Source organism: Stegostoma tigrinum, chromosome 15, assembly GCF_030684315.1.
Source record: "Stegostoma tigrinum isolate sSteTig4 chromosome 15, sSteTig4.hap1, whole genome shotgun sequence".
Taxonomy (NCBI): domain Eukaryota; kingdom Metazoa; phylum Chordata; class Chondrichthyes; order Orectolobiformes; family Stegostomatidae; genus Stegostoma; species Stegostoma tigrinum.
This window is the reverse complement of record NC_081368.1, coordinates 49650418-49668851: the sequence shown is the minus strand read 5'-3', so window position 1 is coordinate 49668851 and position 18434 is coordinate 49650418. Positions and strand designations below refer to the sequence as shown.

The following is an 18434-nucleotide window of genomic DNA, read 5'->3' as shown; positions in this document are numbered from 1 at the left end:
TTAATATTTTGAGGTTTATCAGATATTGATGTGTAAGTAATGCACATAATTACAGTTTTCAGCACTAAAGTTGAATGGCCACTTTCCCTACTGTATGCAATTTGTTTATTGTTCAGAAGAGGAGCAGGTCCACCGCAACTGCTCTAACAGAAGGCTGTGGAGGCCAGATGTTTGAGTACATTTAAGACTGAGGTAGCAAGGTGTGGAGCTGGATGAACACAGTAGGCCAGGCAGCATCAAAGGAGCAGGAAAGCTGACGTTTCAGGTCTAGACCCGTCTCCAGAAATCGGGGAGGGGAAAGAGACCCTCAAATAAATCGAGAGAGAGCGGGGACGTGATGACAGCAGGTGGATAAACCAGCAGATTGGTGCAGAGAAGAAGGGCAGGTCGAGGAGGGGGACGAAACCAGTAAAGGCGAGAGTGGGTAGGGAGTTGGGATGGGGGTTGGTGGGAGAAAAGACGGACAGGTGAAGGAGGCAGGGGCGAGAGGGGCTGCTCCTATGTCTTATGGTCTTATTAAGGTAGAACTAACACCAGATCTTAATTTGAATCAAGAAAATTGTATGTATATCTTGCAGTACTTATTAACAGAGCACACACTTACAAATTATATTCTTCTTTAACCAAAATGTACTACAAGTGATCATTTACAATCAACGCCCGTTGCACCACTGCCTGCACTTGAATGATTGACATCGCACCAAGCACGTGCACTCAGTTACATCATTTCCGCTGGCTTCGAAGGACTGTTTCCGGGTGAGAGGACAGGGCAGGATGGAGGAGGCGAAAGGTAAGTGTGTTGGAAATTAATGTTTGTCAGGCAGGCAGCGAGGGGGGCGAGAGAGGAAGAGCGAGCGAGCGAGTCTGGGGAGAAGCGTTAGACAGCGGCGGCAGGTATCGATCGAGAGGAAGGAGGGTAAGAGCGTAAGAGTGAAGTCAAGGTTAACACGGGCAGGCTGTCTGTTATCAGGGCTGGTGGGAGGGCCCACAACAGTGCCATCGCTGAGTGGTGGCGTTTATTATTGGATGAAAACTGTACGGTCATGTCAATATCCATTATAATTGTTAATGTTTTGTAATAATGTCAGTGTACATTCGTGTTTGATGTACAGCAAGTGTCAATGATGTATATTAACATAAAAAGGCTATACAGTAAAGTCAGTCTTTATTAGTGCCTGCTACTGTAATTATGCCAATGATGTCCATTATTAATAAAATCTACAGTAATGTTAATATATGGCATGCAGCCAATGTGATTATGCCTTTTTGTCTGCTTATCTATCCATGTATTTTATCAAAATTTATCATTTTCCTTGTGGGACAGTGATAGAGTCCCTATACCAGGACCGAGAGGACCACGCTCAACATTGGTGTCTATTAATAAACACTATTACTTGTCTGCTATACTATAATCATGTCATTGCCCTTCATTAATATAAAACACTACAGTAATGTCATTGTCTGTTATAGTGCATGGTGTAGTGTAATCAAGTCAGTGATATCCTTGTAGACAAACAGGAGGCAGGAAGAACACAGCAAGTCAGGCAGTATCTGGAGGAAAGGAGCTGTCAACATTTTGAGTATTACCCTTCTTCAGGATCACCTTGAGGGATGAAGTGGTGGCCAAGACAGGAGCTGAGGAAGGACACGTGGCTATATAGTAGCAGGTTTGTTTCATGGTGTGGTCAAATAGTTGAAGGGCTGAAGAGGCTGCAACAGTGAGAAAGGGAGTCACTGAGTTCACCTGTGAGGGGAGGCAGGGGACTTCTTCAAAGTGGACATCTTTGCAATTGTAAAACTTAGTCAGAGACAAAAAAACTGCAGATGCTGGAATCCAAGTAGACAAACAGGCTGGAAGAACACAGCAAGTGAGGCAGCATCTGGAGGAAAAGAGCAGTCAACGTTTCAGCTATTACCCTTCTTCAGGACCTTGCATGCTACAGTGATATCCTTCATTAATTTATAAGGATTGTCTCATAATTTCAGTGTATATTATTTTGCCTGATATACTGCAACAATATCAGTGACGTCCTTTATTAATATATAGAGACTATACAGCAAACACTTGGCAGATGAATTTCCAATGCAGAGGAATGTGAGGTAGGAGAAAAAAGATGGAGACAATACAGGCTCAATTAGACAAGTTTGAGGGGAGCACATAAGCAGAGGGACCTCGGAATTCATGTGCATCATTTTTGGTGGCCAGGCAAGTTGAAACAGTTGTGAAGAAAGCTTACAGGATCCTTAGATTTATAAATAGGGACATAAGAGTATAAAAGCACAGAAATGATGCCAAACCTCTGCAAATCTTAGGAGAGCCCACATTTGGAGTATTGTGAACAGTCTGGGCACCTTATTTAAGGAAGGATGATAAAGCTGTGGGGAGCAAAGGAGATTTACTGGAATGAAACCAGTAATGAAGGATTTTAGATACAAGGAAAGATAAGAAAAATTGGCCTTCTCCTTGGAGCAGAGGAGATTGAGGTCGCCTTATTGAGGTTTTCAACATTGTGAAAAATTTTGACAGGGTAAAGAAATATATTCTGTTCTCACTAGTTGGTATGTCAGTAATTAGGGGTCACAATTTCAAGTCTGTCAGCAAGACAGCTAGAAATAAGTTGAGGAGAAACTTCTTTACTCGGAGAGTTGTTCAGATTTGTAATGTGCTGCCTGGAAGAACAGTGGAGGTGTCATCTCTAAGAGGTCATTTTTGAAAGTGTTGAGTTTAGACGGCTGTGGATGTAAGGCTGGAGGATAGGACTAGCTGGGTAGCTTTTTTGGGAACTAGTACAGACAGTGAGTGGAATTAGCCTGCTCTGTATTATAAATTTCTATAATCTGGTAAGACTATAGCAACTTTATTTTTATTTTTACCTTTACCTCTCTCAAGTGGTGTTCAGTGTGGAGGGTACTGCTTTTCCAGATGAGGAAAAGTAGCCAACGTGAAATTTCCTTTCCCATATTTGACTTCATGGCATCAGAATTCAATGTTGGGGACTCTTTGGGCAGCTCTTCCTGACACTGAAACTATTCTGTTGTCACTTGTGGTGTATCTAACCTGCTAATGGGACAGGATGTGCCCAGAGATGGTGATGGTGGCCGCTGGACTTGTCAGTAACGTATGATTCTGTGAGTATGATGATGTCAGTCTGATGCTGGATGGGTCTGTGAGGCAGCTGTCCCTGTTTTGGCCCAAGCGCCCAGACTTTTGTTAGGAGGATGTTGCAGTGTTGATAGAGCTGTGTTTGATGTTGTCATTCTTGCTGCCCAAGTTGATATCAGGTGGTCCGTCCATTTTTCATTCCTTTGAGAGTTTGTAGCTACTTCATAAAATGCAATGGCTTGTGATGCCATTTCAGAGGTCAGTTAAGAGTCAATTGACATTGTTGAGAGTTTGGAGTCAGAGTCTGACAGCAAGACAACAGACCTTTTGCTCCAATTCATTCCTGCTGACAAAGTTTCCCAAACTAAATTTGTCCTACTTGCCTGTATTTGGCCTATATCCCTCTAAACCTTTTCTATTCATGTATCTCTCCAAATGTCTTTGAAATGTCGTAACTGTACAGGCATTTACCACTTCCTCTGGTAGTTCATTACAAACATGGACCACCATCTGTGTGAAAAAGTTGCCCCTCAGGTCCCTTTTAAATCTTTCTCCTCTGACCTTAAAAGTATGCCGCCTAGTTTTGAACTCCCCCACCCTAGGGAAAAGACCTGTAAATCAGGAACAACAACAAAGTTGTTGGAAAAGCTCAGCAGGTCAGGCAGCATCTGTGAAGGGAAAAACAATTAATGTTTCGTGTCCAGTGACCCTTCCTCAGAACTAATGGTAGCTTGGAAAACGTATGCAGAGAAAAGGGGAGGGAAATGGGGTAGGGAGTAAATGACAGGATTCAGCCTAAAGAGAGAGAAGAGCACTTGGACAGACAGAGTTGATAACGATCAGACTGGGAGGGTGAATATTTGTTGACATGGACTATTAGTGACCAACAGACATGTTGGCCAGGGAACAAGGTGGTGCGTTAAAGTAACAGGCAGTGGGTAGTTCAGGGTCTTTTTTGCGAGCAGAACGCAACACCTGCCCATTTACCACCTCCCTCCCCAGTATCCAAGGGCCCCAAACATATCTTCCAGGTGAAGCAACACTTCACCTGCACTTCCCAGAATATATTTTCGCAGTCAATTATTAAGTCATTATTTTGACATTGCTGCAATTTTAAAAATGTACACATTATATCCTCTCAAATTTATACATTTGGATGTTTCACTTTCAAAAGTTCCCAGTGCTTTTTGGATACAGGAACAATTGTGCCCGGACATGAATGTAAGTGTCTTTGTGAAATGTGCTGTGATGGAGTGAGAAGAAAGAAAGGCATGAGTAATGTACAGGTTTTATAATGCTTGTTATGTTCTAAAATGTCTGATTCATTAGGTAAAATGCTCTTACAGGTATTTCAATCCAAAAAATATTGATTTTTTTTTCCCAGAAGTATTTCAAATCTGCACACCATGCCGCAATAATTAAGATTGTACCTGAGGAGTCACATCGTCACATTGTGGTTGCTTTATTTGTTCAGAATGACTGGCAAAATAAGCAGTGGTACTATTTGTACCAATGATAAATGTCCATCCAAAATTAGTGTCATAAGATGGCAATTATCAGTGTTGCTCCATGTTGATTCTTTTTTTCTAATGACTAGAAAAATATACCACAGATAGTGGATTACATATCTGGATAGACTCTATTTAAAAATGACTAAGGTCTTTCTTTCCAGACAAAACCAATGATAATGGCCAGTTTGAGGTGTTGGATTTAGCTGAGTATGCCAAACGACAAAGATGGTGGAATCGATTCTTTGGAAGAAATTCTGGACCAATTGCTGAAAAATACACGGTAGCAACACAGCTGATGATTGGAGGAGCCAGCGGGTGGTGAGATTTAACTTTTGATTCACTTTAAGCAGAGATTTTTTTAATGCTGTTTACAGGAATGGACAGAACTTGGTATTGGAGATCGTCTGAAAAAACTATCCTCAGTTATATGATTTACATTAGCTCATTTTAAACATGTATCATTGTAGCCAAGGTTACTTACTTTTCAAGAAACATTGAGACAACCTATGCAAATTCAATCTCATGACCTGAATTGGAAAGTTCCTTTTCTACTACAATATCCCAATGAATGGATTGCTCGTGTAATGTAGTAGCATATTTTTAAGTCTATGCAAGGTTAAAGAAAAAAACCTAGAATTTAACATTCATAATGAACTATACCAATTGAAATGGTCAAAGCATTTCAAATCACTATTGGCTACGTGAATAAAAAGGAAAAAGGATATTTTAATTAAACCAAGACTCCATATTTCCGGAGAGTCCCTGACTGTTCCTTAAACCACTTCTAATTACTAGTTTGTGTTCAAAGATTTCATTAGCGAAAGTGTTTGGAGCCAAGAGACTCAAGTTCAAGGTCCATTTACTCTCAAGGTATCATAACTTGTCTGTACAGATTGATTAGAAAATATCTTTAGAACAAGTTCCAAATCTTCAGATAAGGAGGAGCAATTTCAGTTACTTTTGTATTTAGTATAAGCATGAAGCTTCCTCAAGTCAAGTTCCCAATAATGTGATAGTTTTAACCAACCAATCTTAAGACCTCTGAATAAGCCTTTGAATTATTGTCAACCTTTGGATAGTAGTGTGAATTCATTTGGTTGTTAGGAACTAGGTTGTTTCTATTCAATTCATTTCTCCCAGGATCTTTATCACTGTTGGGTAACTCTCAAAACGTTATAAAAGCAAAATACTTGAAGTTTGAGGAAGCTCAGCAGGTCTGGCAACATCCGTGGCGAGAGAAACAAAGTTAACATTTCAGGTCTGATGTGACAATCCTGAAGATACATATCCAACTGAAAACGTGCTGAATTACCCCAGCATTTTCTATGTTTGTTTCATTCATGCTGTTAATGTAAGCTGCATTCATGAGAGCAGGAGTAAGCCATTCAGTCCCTTGAGCCTGTTCCACCATTCAGTGATATCATTGCTGATCTATGGTCTAACTTTGTATCCCTTTATACCTTTGCTTAACAGAAATTTATCTATATCAGATTGATCACTAACAACTGATCCTACATCTACTGCTATTTGTGGAAGTGTTCCAAACATCTACCACCTTTTGTGTGTAGATGTGCTTCCTAATAGTCTGGTCCAGATTCTCAGACTATGCCCCTTGTTCTAGAATCCCCAACAAATAGAAATAGTTTATCTTTATCTATCCTATCTTTTCCTGTTAATATTTTGAAGACTTTGATCAGTTCATGCCTTAACCTTCTAACTTCTACAGAAAACAGACCTAAATTGTATAATCTCTCTTCATAACCTAACTTCTGAAGTGTGGGTTATCATTCTTGTAAGACTACGTTGTACTCTCTTCAAAGTCAGTAAATATTTCCTAAAGTGTGGTGCACCATTCTGCTGTCAGTACTCCAAGTGGGATGTAACCAAGGGTTTGCATAACTGCTACATCCTTGTTCACCAATCGTCTAGATATAAAGATCAGCATTCCATTAGATTTCTTAATTATTTTCTGCACTTGATATTTTAAAGACGTATGAACCTGAACCCCCAAATCTCTGGGCATCCACTGCATAAAACTTCATACTGTATAGAAAGCAGCCTTTTTTGGTCCAAAATGGATAGTCTCATCCTTGCTTACATTGAACTCCATGAGCTACAGTTTTGCCTATTCACACAGTCTACCAATCTCCCTTTGTAATTTTACGCTATCGTCTACAATCTTTGCAATTCTGCCGAATTGAATTGAACTAATGTGAATAATTGAGGCCCTTGCACAGATCCTTCAGGGACACCACTGGTCACTTTCTGCCAATTTGAGCCCCAACCCATTCTACCCACTTCCTGTCACCTGCTGCTTAACCAATTTCCCAAATTCACTTTTAATTTTATACCCTGTAATATACGGACCAATATTTCATTGGTTTCTTTCGTAATTATTCATTGTCAACTGAATCTAAGGAAAGCAATCTTGAGGAGAGAGGTGAGTGAATCTGTTGATTTCTCTATCTGTCAATAATTTTAAAGATTAAATTTCTGCCATTTTGTTGTAGGTGTGCAGGGTTCCTGTTTCAGAAGGTTGGAAAATTAGCAGCAACAGCAGTTGGTGGAGGTTTCTTTCTGCTTCAGGTGAGAGTCAGTTACTGAGTTGGGAAATGTAAAGTCTTTTTGAGTGGTAGAATGAGAGAAGAGCTTTAACTGTAGAGAGGGACTTAAAGGCTGAGGTGGCTCATCACGATCTGTGCACCAAATCTATGCACATTTTGGGGTTTATGTATGTATTCATTAATTTAGGGATTTAATCCTGTAAACAAAATTCTTAACACTTTAATAGTTTTTTTAGAATGTGTTAAATTGATTTTGAGCTGATAATTCAGCAGATGTAAATGTAAAATGCAGCAGTTAGGCATCATACATTCATTTGTTCATCCCTGGCTGGTAGTGTATGATAAGTGTGCCGTTTGTTCACCTTGCTGTCTTTGAGCATTTTGCAATCAAGTGAGCTGCCTGAGTAGATGAACTAAGTTAGTCTGATTAATTGCTAAAGTATGATCCAAGTTATTGATTTCATTAGTTCACGAGTTTTTGCATTTGTTTTATGTCCCAACTGTCATATACAAAGGGGGTTGCACTGAATCTCTATATACAAGGGACTATATAAATATTGGCGAGTTTATAACTAATGTCCAACTGCCCCTCCCTAACCCCATTAATTCAAAATTACTACTCCTTGTGTCTGTATTCTGTTTCATTTCTCGTGTTTGATCTTACAGTTTTGTTGCTGTTCATTGGCAACAGCAATTCCAGTGTTCTTTCTAAAAAAAAACTGCATATTTTTCTTCATGCATGATGAACTGTTTTTTTGCATGCTGTAGTGTTTGTGCGGAAGCAAGGATAAAAAATGATACTGCTAGGGACCAGAAAACGGAGAGGCCAGCAAACTGAAAACAATAGTCTCTTACACACGGAAGGCCATTTAGCCCATAATCTCAATATTAGCTGTACGAAAGAGTTATCTGATTAGTTTTAGTTCCATGTCCCCTATCTTGCTGTTCTGCAAAGTTTCCCCTTCCAAATATTTACCCAGTTTCCTTTGTTAAGACCCTTTCAGGCAGTGTATCCCAGATCAGGACGATTCATTGCTTTTTTTTAAAACAAAACTAATCTTGCATTTGAGATAACACGATGTGAAGCTGGATGAACACAGCGGGCCAAGCAGCACCAGAGGAGCAGAAAAGCTTGATGTTTCGGTTTGGGATCCTTCTTCAGAAATCTTGCACTTGGTTCTTTTCATTTACCTTGAATCTTTGTCATGAGGTTGCTGACTATTCTGCCTTTTAAAAAGTTGTTCCTTATTTATTAAAACGCTTCATGATTTTGAAAATCTTTATCAGATCTCCCTTAATCATTAATGCTTTAAAGAGTGCAATCCCAGTTTTTCCAGACCTCATAACAGTTTTGGTCCAAATGCGGATAAAAAAGATCTTATTTCCTGACTGCCCGTGACATCAAGGTAGCTGGCATTTGACTTGAATGTGGCAGTACACAACTCTTGTATAATGTAAATCCATGGGAATCAGAGTACTCCCACTAGCTAGATGGTGTCATGCCCTAGCACAAAGGAAGGTTGTTGGACCCCACTTATCATAACCTTGGAACATTTTCTGCAGAAGTTTATCAGACTGTAGGCCCAGCCAATCCTCAGCTGCTTCATCAATTACACCCTCCCCCGCCCATCACAAGTGGAAATGTTCACTGATGATTATATAGTGTTTAGTTCCATTTGCAACCTTTCAGATTTTGAAATAATTCTTATATCTGCATTCAGTAAGGCTTGGCCAACAGTCAGACTTGGATTGATCAATGACAAGTATCATTTCTGCCGCACAAATATCAAGCAGTGACCATTGGCATCAATATTAAATGACATTACCGTCACTGAATCTGAAATTGGGAAAGGGGAATTTGCAGGATAATTGTACCATCGAGGAGAAGCTGGGTTACAAAAGTCAGTTAGATTATTCTGCAGTGTGTCACTCACCACCTGACTTTTGATTAATTTTCCACCATTTACAAGGAACACTCTCAACTTAGTGTAGCTCTAACCATACCCTGGGGGCTTGACACCATCCAGGACAAAGCAGCTCTCTTGACTGGCATCCTATTCATTTCTTAAACATTCACTCTTTCTGGTGTACAGTGGCTACAGTATGTATTATCTACAAGACGCACTGCAGTAACTTGCCAAGGATTCTTGAACGGTACCTTGCAGCCCCATAACTTCTACTACTTTGGCAGCAAATTATGGGAATGCCACCACCTACAAGTTCTCTCCCAAAAGGCACAAAATTTATCAGATGTTTCTTCTTCACTGAATCAAATGCTTGAACTGTCTTCTTCACCAACACCTGCTTGAAGTTCAATTTCAGCTGCTGATTTAGTCCAGTTTGCATGAAATTTCTATTGTGTGGTGATTATGCATGTCTGCATTCATGAATATGTACAATGTGTATACTGTCTACGCTGAATGGAGAAGTTAATCCAATTTCTATAATGCAAGTGAAAAGAGCTGTAATTTTGCTATTGCTGTGGAGATAGTGATAACCAATTTCCTAAGAACATCAGCTTGTTTCCACTCATTAGTGGGAGGAAGAGAAAAGCTATTTTGACAATAGTGTTTAGTAAGAAACATTTCAGATGATTTACAACTAAACAGCATATCCATTAGGAGAAGATACTGTAAATCATAATACAGAATCCTGTGAAAAGTAATGACTCTCAATGTGGATGGAGTGATGTTCTAGTTTTTCTTTCAGATTGCCAATCATACAGGATATATCACTATTGACTGGAAACGAGTGGAAAGGGATGTAAATAAGGCAAAGAAACAATTGAAAATTGGCAAGAGTAAGGTTGCTCCAGAAGTACATGGTGCAATTGATGAGGTAGGAAAATGATGACATGGTGGTGTACTTGTGTTATTAGTTATTTTCAGTTTTATTAACCAAATAAAAGTCATGGTAACGAAAACATATTATTATCTTGGCACATTTTTTCCGTTGGATGATATTTGAAGGATTTATTTCATAATTTAGACATGATTGCTGACAAAAAAAATTGAACATTCAATAAAACTGAATGTATCATCTTAACAGCTGTAGAGACTGTCTTATTAGATTTATGGTTTGCAGTGATAGTGAAATTCTGTTTTAGGAACAATTTAAACCAGACAATTCTGTAATAAAAATAGAGATCGCTGGAAAAGCTCAGCAGCCTGGCAGCATCTGTGAAGAGAAAACAAGAATTAACATTTTGGGTCTAGTGACCCTTTTTCAGAACTTTGAGTGGATCCGAAACATTAACCCTAATTTCTCTTCACAGATGCTGCTGGGCCTGCTGAGCTTTTCCAGCAGTCTTTAGTTTTGTTTCCGATTTACAGCATTCGCAGTTCTTTTTGGTTTTTAAACAATTTCGTGCCATAGGTTATCCTTTGTTCCCCCACAACTGCTGTGAAATGGTAAATGCTAATTATTCTGTCCTTTCCTTCTACCCCACACAGGTGACTGTGTTTGTGAAGAAGAACATTGTCCTTACTGGGGGTTTTGTTGGTGGATTCCTACTTGGACTTGCTTCATGAGGATTGGTTGAAGATGTTACTACAGTTGATGAATTACAGTCCGTTATTACTTCTCTCCCTGCCCTGAAACCCTTGATAGATTGTACATGCTTCTAAGTTGGGTTTGCGTGCCCCAAAGACATTGCTGAGCTAGTATCTTCAATTTTACTTTATTGGAAGGAATTTGCATCACTGAATTGACTCTGTGACCTCAATCATCTGAGTCAGCATTACTTTTGCCCTGCTTTATAACGATAATTAAAATGGTGGTACAATGTTTCAGTATGGTTGGTTGCATTGTTTGAGATGTGGGTCTCACGTTTTAACTTGCTTCATTATGCAATCACAGATGTTCATCTTTTTGTGATACTTCATACTTCACATCTTACCATCTTCATATTTTACCATCATATGGAACTTCTGAGCTGACATCGACTCTGTTTGCATGTTTTTGGGCTATATGCTGCACATTACTAAGAATAAGTATTTCTAAATGTTAAGATTTTATGAAGGCTGGACACTCCCCTTAATGACACTTTAAATGGACTGGAGCTTATGCCATTTGTTTGTGTTACATCACATGCTGTAGTTGCCAGCTTGACATAGATATCGTGACAAATTCAGTGTGACATGGCATTACGAAAACTGGACGTGAGTGTTTTTCAAAGTTAAAACAATATCTTAAGAGATCAGGTGACTTTTTATATGCACTGTTTCTTGTTTTGCTTTGTCCTTTGAGAATCTTTATTATATTTGAGGTTTAAAAGTTACTTGCAGATGTTTTCTAACTTATTAATTACATTGCCATAAGTATTCTGAGATCATGTTGCTTATGAGCATAGCCTGAATCATACCTTTCCCGTACTTCATGTTTATGCTTTAATTACTGTAGTATACCCAGGGGTTAGAACTTGTTTGGCTTCAACAGTTGGCAATAAGAGATTCATCGTGTTGGAACCTCAAGAGCCCTGGTGTCCCAGTAAAAAAGAAAAGTCTCTAATTCTGTATGTGCACAGTGTAGGTAGGCACGACATAGTACTGATTTTTATGATGCCTTGTCTTTTCATACTTGAGCTGTTACATTATTACATCTCAAGTAATGATTTGCTTTTAAGTCAGAAGATTATAAATTCAAATCCTCCCCCATTGAATTCAGCATGAAATCCAGGTTCATACTAATGCCATATTGAGGAAGTGCTGCATCGCTGAAGGCAATTATTTTCAGATAAGGTGTTAAATTGGGACCTTGTATTCCTCTTTTAGGTGGATGCAAAAGATTCTGAGATAGTTTTCAAAAAATAAAGGAGAGTCTGATATTTGACTGTCAACTGGAATCATGAAAGCAGATGTCTGGTCACTATGAGACTTCAATGTGTGCAAATTTGTCTATTATGTTTGACAGTGACGACATTTCAAAAGTACTTCATCAGGTACGAAGAGTTTTGCAAAATGCTGAGAACATCAAAGGTGCTCTATAAATACAAGCTTATCTTAAATAGTATCTTTGAAAAGTGAGCTATCTAGTCATTGGGCAGGCTAAATTGAAATTTCTATTCACGAGTAAAAATGAAAAGTCGGACAGTAACGTCATTTTTGATGTATGTTTGTAAAACTTGTAGTGCAGTTATACATTTACATATCTAGCTTTCGGACAAACTGGTGAATTTGCTATTTTTTAATAAAAAGTTGCTGTCTACTAAATGCAGACGGGCATTTTTACTCCAAACATCACTCTCAATTGGTTTAACTTCTTTAGATCTGTTTTATTGAATATCTGTTAGTCTTTGGTGTTACATGTTCGCTAACTGACAAAAATTTAGATGGTCACTTTCATCATACAACGAATAGTACATTTTCTGTCCTTACTTGACTCTTTGTCCTCCAGTCTTGCCATGATCCTTTACAGACCTTGCATTGAAATATAAGCTCGGTCATGGGATGCTTGATTGTTTGTTTGTTTGTTTGTTTATTTATTTATTTATGCTTGTCTGTGAATTATGTCTTCAGTTTGAAGAAATTAAGTAAGTAATTAAGACCACAGAATAATTCTATCTGTAGCTCCCTCTTGTCCACCCAACAAATTGCTTACAATATTTGCAGTTAGTAAGTTGAGGACATTACCCTAACATAGAATGAGAAGATTACCAACAATACTTAGTCACTGCAATACATGATCTGAAATGAGAAGTCCATATATCTTAAAAATTGATGTACCTGGGCTCCTGGTTTTTTGGTTAAAAGCTCTGAGAAGGGTAATGATCACTGTAGCAAGGGTACAGAATGTGTCCTAGTCTTCAGTCACTGATTCTAAAAATTGTAATGGCTTTCAGATTAGTGTTAAAAACCTGTATAAATATTATTTTCTTCTCCTACCCTACCACTACAGTTACTTTTCTGTCCTATTCACAGATTAACATAATGGGAAGTGATTTTTATTTGGGTGGGAGGGAGAGAAGGGAAACTGGTATAGCAGCTTTCTATATTTTCATTCAGTGGAAATACCGTATAGTTTTTTTTATTGTTAACCGGTATTTGCTTGTTTTTATGGCCAAAAGGCAATATTTTTAAAGGCAGTTTTTGGCTGGAAAAGTTAATTTTGTTGTCTGTTTGATTTGAAGAAAGCATCTGATGTCTATATGTTGCAATTGTGTATTGTATTTAAATAAATTTATAAGTATACTAAGATGAAGGCCTGCAATCTGATATGTATTGAGAAATTTGATAATTTGCATTAAATTCTCGTGTATATAGATTTATATTTAAATACACAGTTACTTCACTCACTTAGTACAGTTATCTGCTTTACGGAATATTTTGCCAATTTGTGCCTCCTGTTTATATGTTCACTTTATGATTGTACTTTAGGTAAATGTATTGTTTCTTGAAAATTAATGCATTACTTTGATCACTTGGTATGGAGTAAGTGCTGCATAAAAAAGGTTTTACCAGATCTTATGTGTTTCATTGCCTTTTGTATTAATCCTCAGGCATGGTGACATTTCAGTGTGGCAAGATCCCATGTCCATTTTTAAACACAATATATTGCTGGGCTTTATCAGCATCACCAATGGGAAATCTGCCTCTTATCAGGTGCGACCTCTCAGCTAATGTAGACAGTAACCAAGCTAAGTTAATGTAACAGTTCCATATGAGGTTTTTGGACTACGGTGTATCAGGATGTTCTGAGGGATTTGACAAATTGGCAGAAATGCTTATTTCAGTCTTTTTATTGGTGATCCCTGTGAGCTATAAGGAATGTCAGTAAGCGGAGTTAATCCTTGAATGGTAACAAGGTAGCCATAGTAAAGTCGGGAGCATTTGTAGTAAAAACGCACACGTACCTCCCTCCCAGTGGGGAGGGGTGGAGAATTATAGAATAGTACACCACAGAAGGTGGCCATTTAACTGATCATATCTGTGCTGTCTCTTTGGTACTGCTCACCAAATACCAGTAATCTTTTTAGCCACTGCTTTAATTCTTCTTTCATGTATTTGCCCCAATGTGCTCAGGAATATATAAGCAATCCTGATTGCATTGGAAAATTGCATGTCACTCTGTTTTTTTAAGAAGAGTGAAAGAGGAAAACCAGGAGATTATAGACCATAGATAGTAGGAACTGCAGATGCTGGAGAATCTGAGATAACAGGGTGTACAGCTGGATGAACACAGCAGGCTGAGCAGGAAAGCTGACGTTTCGGGCTTAGACCCTTCTTCAGAAATCATTTGTAATCAAGGATATCCTGAAAATAATTTCAGTTAGTGTGCATGGGTTCATGACAGAGAAGTCGTGTGTGACAAACCTTATTGTATTTTTTTTTTGATGAGGTGACCAAGGTAATGGACAAGGGGAATGTCTATGGATGTATTTTATATGGGACTTGCAGAGTGCATTTGATAAAGTCCCACAAACGTGGTTGATTTAAAGTAGAAGGCCACTAGTGACATGGCTGAGAAATTAGATGAGCATCAAATATTAAACTAGGGATGACGGGTAAGCACTCAAATTGCCAGGAAATAATTATAAATAAATAATTGGGATAAAGTAATGGGCTTTGGCGATGTGGTAGGTATTAGAAAATAGAAATGCAATATAAATAGTCATTTGGTAGTGCAGAACTTGAGTATGCTGAAAAATGACACGTTTTGTTCAATTTTCTTTGTATTGATCTTATCAGGACAATTCACAAGAATTCAATAGGAAAGCTCCACCTCATGGCATTGCCACGAATAGTCACAGTCTATGTGCTAAACAATCAGTGCACTCCCCTCAAGTAGTACTTTTTTTTTGTTATTCATTGACAGGATGTGGGTATCACTGGCTAGACCCGCATTTATTGCCCATTCCTAATTGCCCAAAGGGTTCTTAAGAATCAACCATGTTGCTGTGTGTCTGGAGTCATATGTAGGCCAGACCTGGTGAGGATGGCAGTTTCCTTACCAAAGGACATTAGTGTGTCAGATTAGTTTCTCTGCCAATCAACAATGGATTCATGGTCATCAGTACACTTTTAATTGTAGATTTTTACTGAATTCAAACTTCACCATCTGCCTTGGTGGGATTCAAATCTGGGTCTCCAGAACATTACCTGGGATGCCTGCCGATTAAGGGTGGTGCTGTTGTAGTTTAACGTACTGACCTTCCAACTTGCAGAGGCCGAGTGCGTAAAAAAGGTTTTACCAGATCTTACGTGTTTCATTGCATTTCGTATTAATTTCTTCAAATTGAAGGCATAATTCACAGACAATTCTCATTTACCTCCTCCTACCTTCCCCTGAACCATGAGCCCCATGGCACATCAGGCCATTGTATCCACTACCGTAACCGATCTTGTTTCATCCACACCCCACTTCCTGTAAAGACTCCATCCCATTCTCTCAGTTCCTTCGTCTCCATTGCATATGTTCAGATAAGGCCAACTTCGACAGGGAGCCTCTGAAATGTCCACCTTCCTCAACTGAGGATTCCCCAGCTCCGTTGTTGACAGGGCCCTCAACCAGGTCTGAGTCATCTCTGTACTTCTTCCCTCCCAGCAACAGTAATTGGGTTCCTCTTCTCCTTACCTACCATCCCATCAGTGTCTACATCCAGAAGATCATCAGATGCCATTTCCACCAGCTACAGCGAGATTCCACCACCAGACCCATTCCCCTCCCTTGTCCGCCTTCTGCAGGGACCGTTCCTTCTGCGATACTCTGGTCCACACTCCCTTCACCCACAGACCTATGGCACCTGCCCCTGTAACCAGTGAAGGTGTAACACCTGCCCATTTATCTCCTCCCTCCCCAGTAGCCAGGAGCTCAAACATACCATGCACTTCCCAGAATCTAGTCTTTTGCATTTGCTGCTCACAATGTGGTCTCCTCTACATTGGGATAACAAAGCGTAGACTTGGCGACTGCTTCGCAGAACATCTAGTTCTGCTTGCAAAAAAGACCCTGAACTGCCTGTTGCTTGCCACTTCAATGCACCACCCTGCTCCCTGGCCAACATTTCCATCTCTGACATGCTGACGTATCCCAGCGAAGCCCAATGCAAACTGAAGGAACAACACCTCATTTTCCACCTGGGGACCCTACAGCCCTCTGGACTCAATATGAGTTCAATAATTTTAGGGCTTAAACTCTCCCATGCCTCAATCCCCTAACCCACACACCAGGCCTTTTTACCACATAGCCTGCCATTACCACCCACTGTTGTTAGTCACTAACAGTCCCCATTAACAACTATTCACCCTCCCAGCCAGATCGTTAGCAACTCCTTTATCCAACTGTCTTTCTCTTTGGACCCTATCCTATCGTTTACACCCTACTCCACCCACTTCCCTATTTTCTGTATATAATCTGACGTTTTCCCAGCCACTGTAGTTCTGAGGAAAGGTAACCGGACCCTAAACGTTAACTCTGTTTTTGCCTTCACAGATGCTGCTAGACCTGGGCTTTTCCAGGTTTTGATTTACAGCATCCGCAATTCTTTTGGTGTTTTTTTTCTGGATTAATAGTCTAATGATAACACCACTAGACAAATGCCTCCCATGAAATATGCTGATGAGTGCAAGATGAAAAGCTTTGACAAAACGTCGTTTCTGCAATCCCCAAGAAGCAAAAGCATTCTGTTTTCATGGTGGAGAATACAAAAATCATTTCAGTAATAGCTGTGGAAGAGAGAGAGAGAGAGAGAGAGAAATTTAGGGAGGAAATTACAATCACTAGGAAGTGGTACTAAGCAAGTTTGTGATCATAAGACCATTCTACTGGAGGAGAACAAGTAGGTCATTTGCCTATTGGCTCTGCTCCATTATTCAAGGAGATTTGATAATCATCAACTCCACTTCCCTGCCTTTTCCCCCTATAACTCGATTCCCTTAATGATTAGGAATCTATCTGAGCCTGAATATACTTAATAAATCAGCCTCAACAGCCATCTGTAGTCAAGAATTCTACGGATTCATGACCCTTAGAGAAACAAATTCCTCCTCATCTCTATCTCGAATGGGTCACACTTGACACAGATTATGTTCTTTGGCCCTCGACACTTTAACCAGGGGAAACAACCTCTCAGCATTAATCCTGTCAAACCCCCTTAGAACACTATTTATTTCAGTAAAGTGGTCTCTCATTCTTGTAAACTTCAATGAATACAACCCAACCTAGGCAGCTTTTCCCAAAAGATGTCTGTATACTGAGGATCAACCTAGTGAACCTTCTCCAGGCTGACAAGTCTCTATCTCTGGATAGACATCATCCTTCCATCTTAAGAGGTTGTTAATGAGGTAGTAGATGCAGTGGTGTTAATTTTCCAAACTTTTTAGATCCTGCAAAGGTTTAATCAAACTGAAAAGAAGCAAATATAACCTCTCTCTTTAGGAAGGCAACAGGAAACTATAGGCCAGTTAGCTTGATGTCTGTTATGAGAAATATGATGTAGAAATGTAGGAAGTAAGAGTAGGAATAGACTATTTGGCCCTTTGAGCCTAACCACCATTCAACTGAATCATGTCTGATCATCTTAGTACCCTGTTGCTGATTTCTTACCCTGTACTTTTTAATCCCTTTAGGCCTAAAAACTATATCTCCTTGAAAAGCATTAAATGTTTTGCTTTTTGTGACAGACTTCCACCAGGTTCACCAGTCACTGGGTGGAGGTACTTCCACTTATCTCAGTCCTAAATGGCCAAACCCATTTCCTTAATTTGTGACCTCTGGTTCTGGACTCCTGGTCATCGCATACACCGTTCCTGTGGTTTACTCTGCTCACTCCAGTTAGAATTTTATGGTTTTTTTTAATGAGTTCCCTCTCATTCTTTTAAACTCCAGTGAATATAATCCTGACCAATCCAGTCTCTCTTCATCAGTCCTGCCATTTTAGGAATCAATCTGGTAAACCTTTGTTGCCTTCACTTCACAGCCAGAACTTCCTCAGATGAGCATATAGAAACTGCTCACCTGTACAACTGCAGTGAGACATCCCTTCTCCTGTATTTAATACCTCTCTCCCTATGAAGGCCAACATACCATTTGCATTCTTCACAACAGCTGCACTTGCATGCTTACTTTCAACAATTGGTGTGTTGGACATCTAGCTTTTGCAGCTTCCTTTTTCCCAATCTACCACCACTCAAATAATCATCTGCCTTTGTGCGTTTGCTACCAAAGGGGATAAACTCTCATTTATCCACATTATGCTTCATCTCTCATGATCATTCACTCAACTTGTCCAAATCATACTAAAGCATCTCTACATCCTCA

The 18434-nt window shown here is 39.4% G+C and overlaps 1 protein-coding gene across 1 annotated transcript; it reads left to right on the top strand.

Moving 5' to 3' along the window:
- Positions 1-727: 727 nt before the first annotated feature.
- fundc2 (fun14 domain containing 2) lies at positions 728-13637 on the top strand. The gene is made up of 5 exons (XM_048544468.2): positions 728-790; positions 4776-4932; positions 7125-7200; positions 9888-10016; positions 10631-13637. The coding sequence occupies exons 1-5, from the start codon at positions 775-777 to the stop codon at positions 10706-10708; spliced, it is 456 nt and encodes a 151-aa protein (XP_048400425.1). The 5' UTR covers positions 728-774; the 3' UTR covers positions 10709-13637.
- The last annotated feature ends 4797 nt before the right edge of the window (positions 13638-18434 follow it).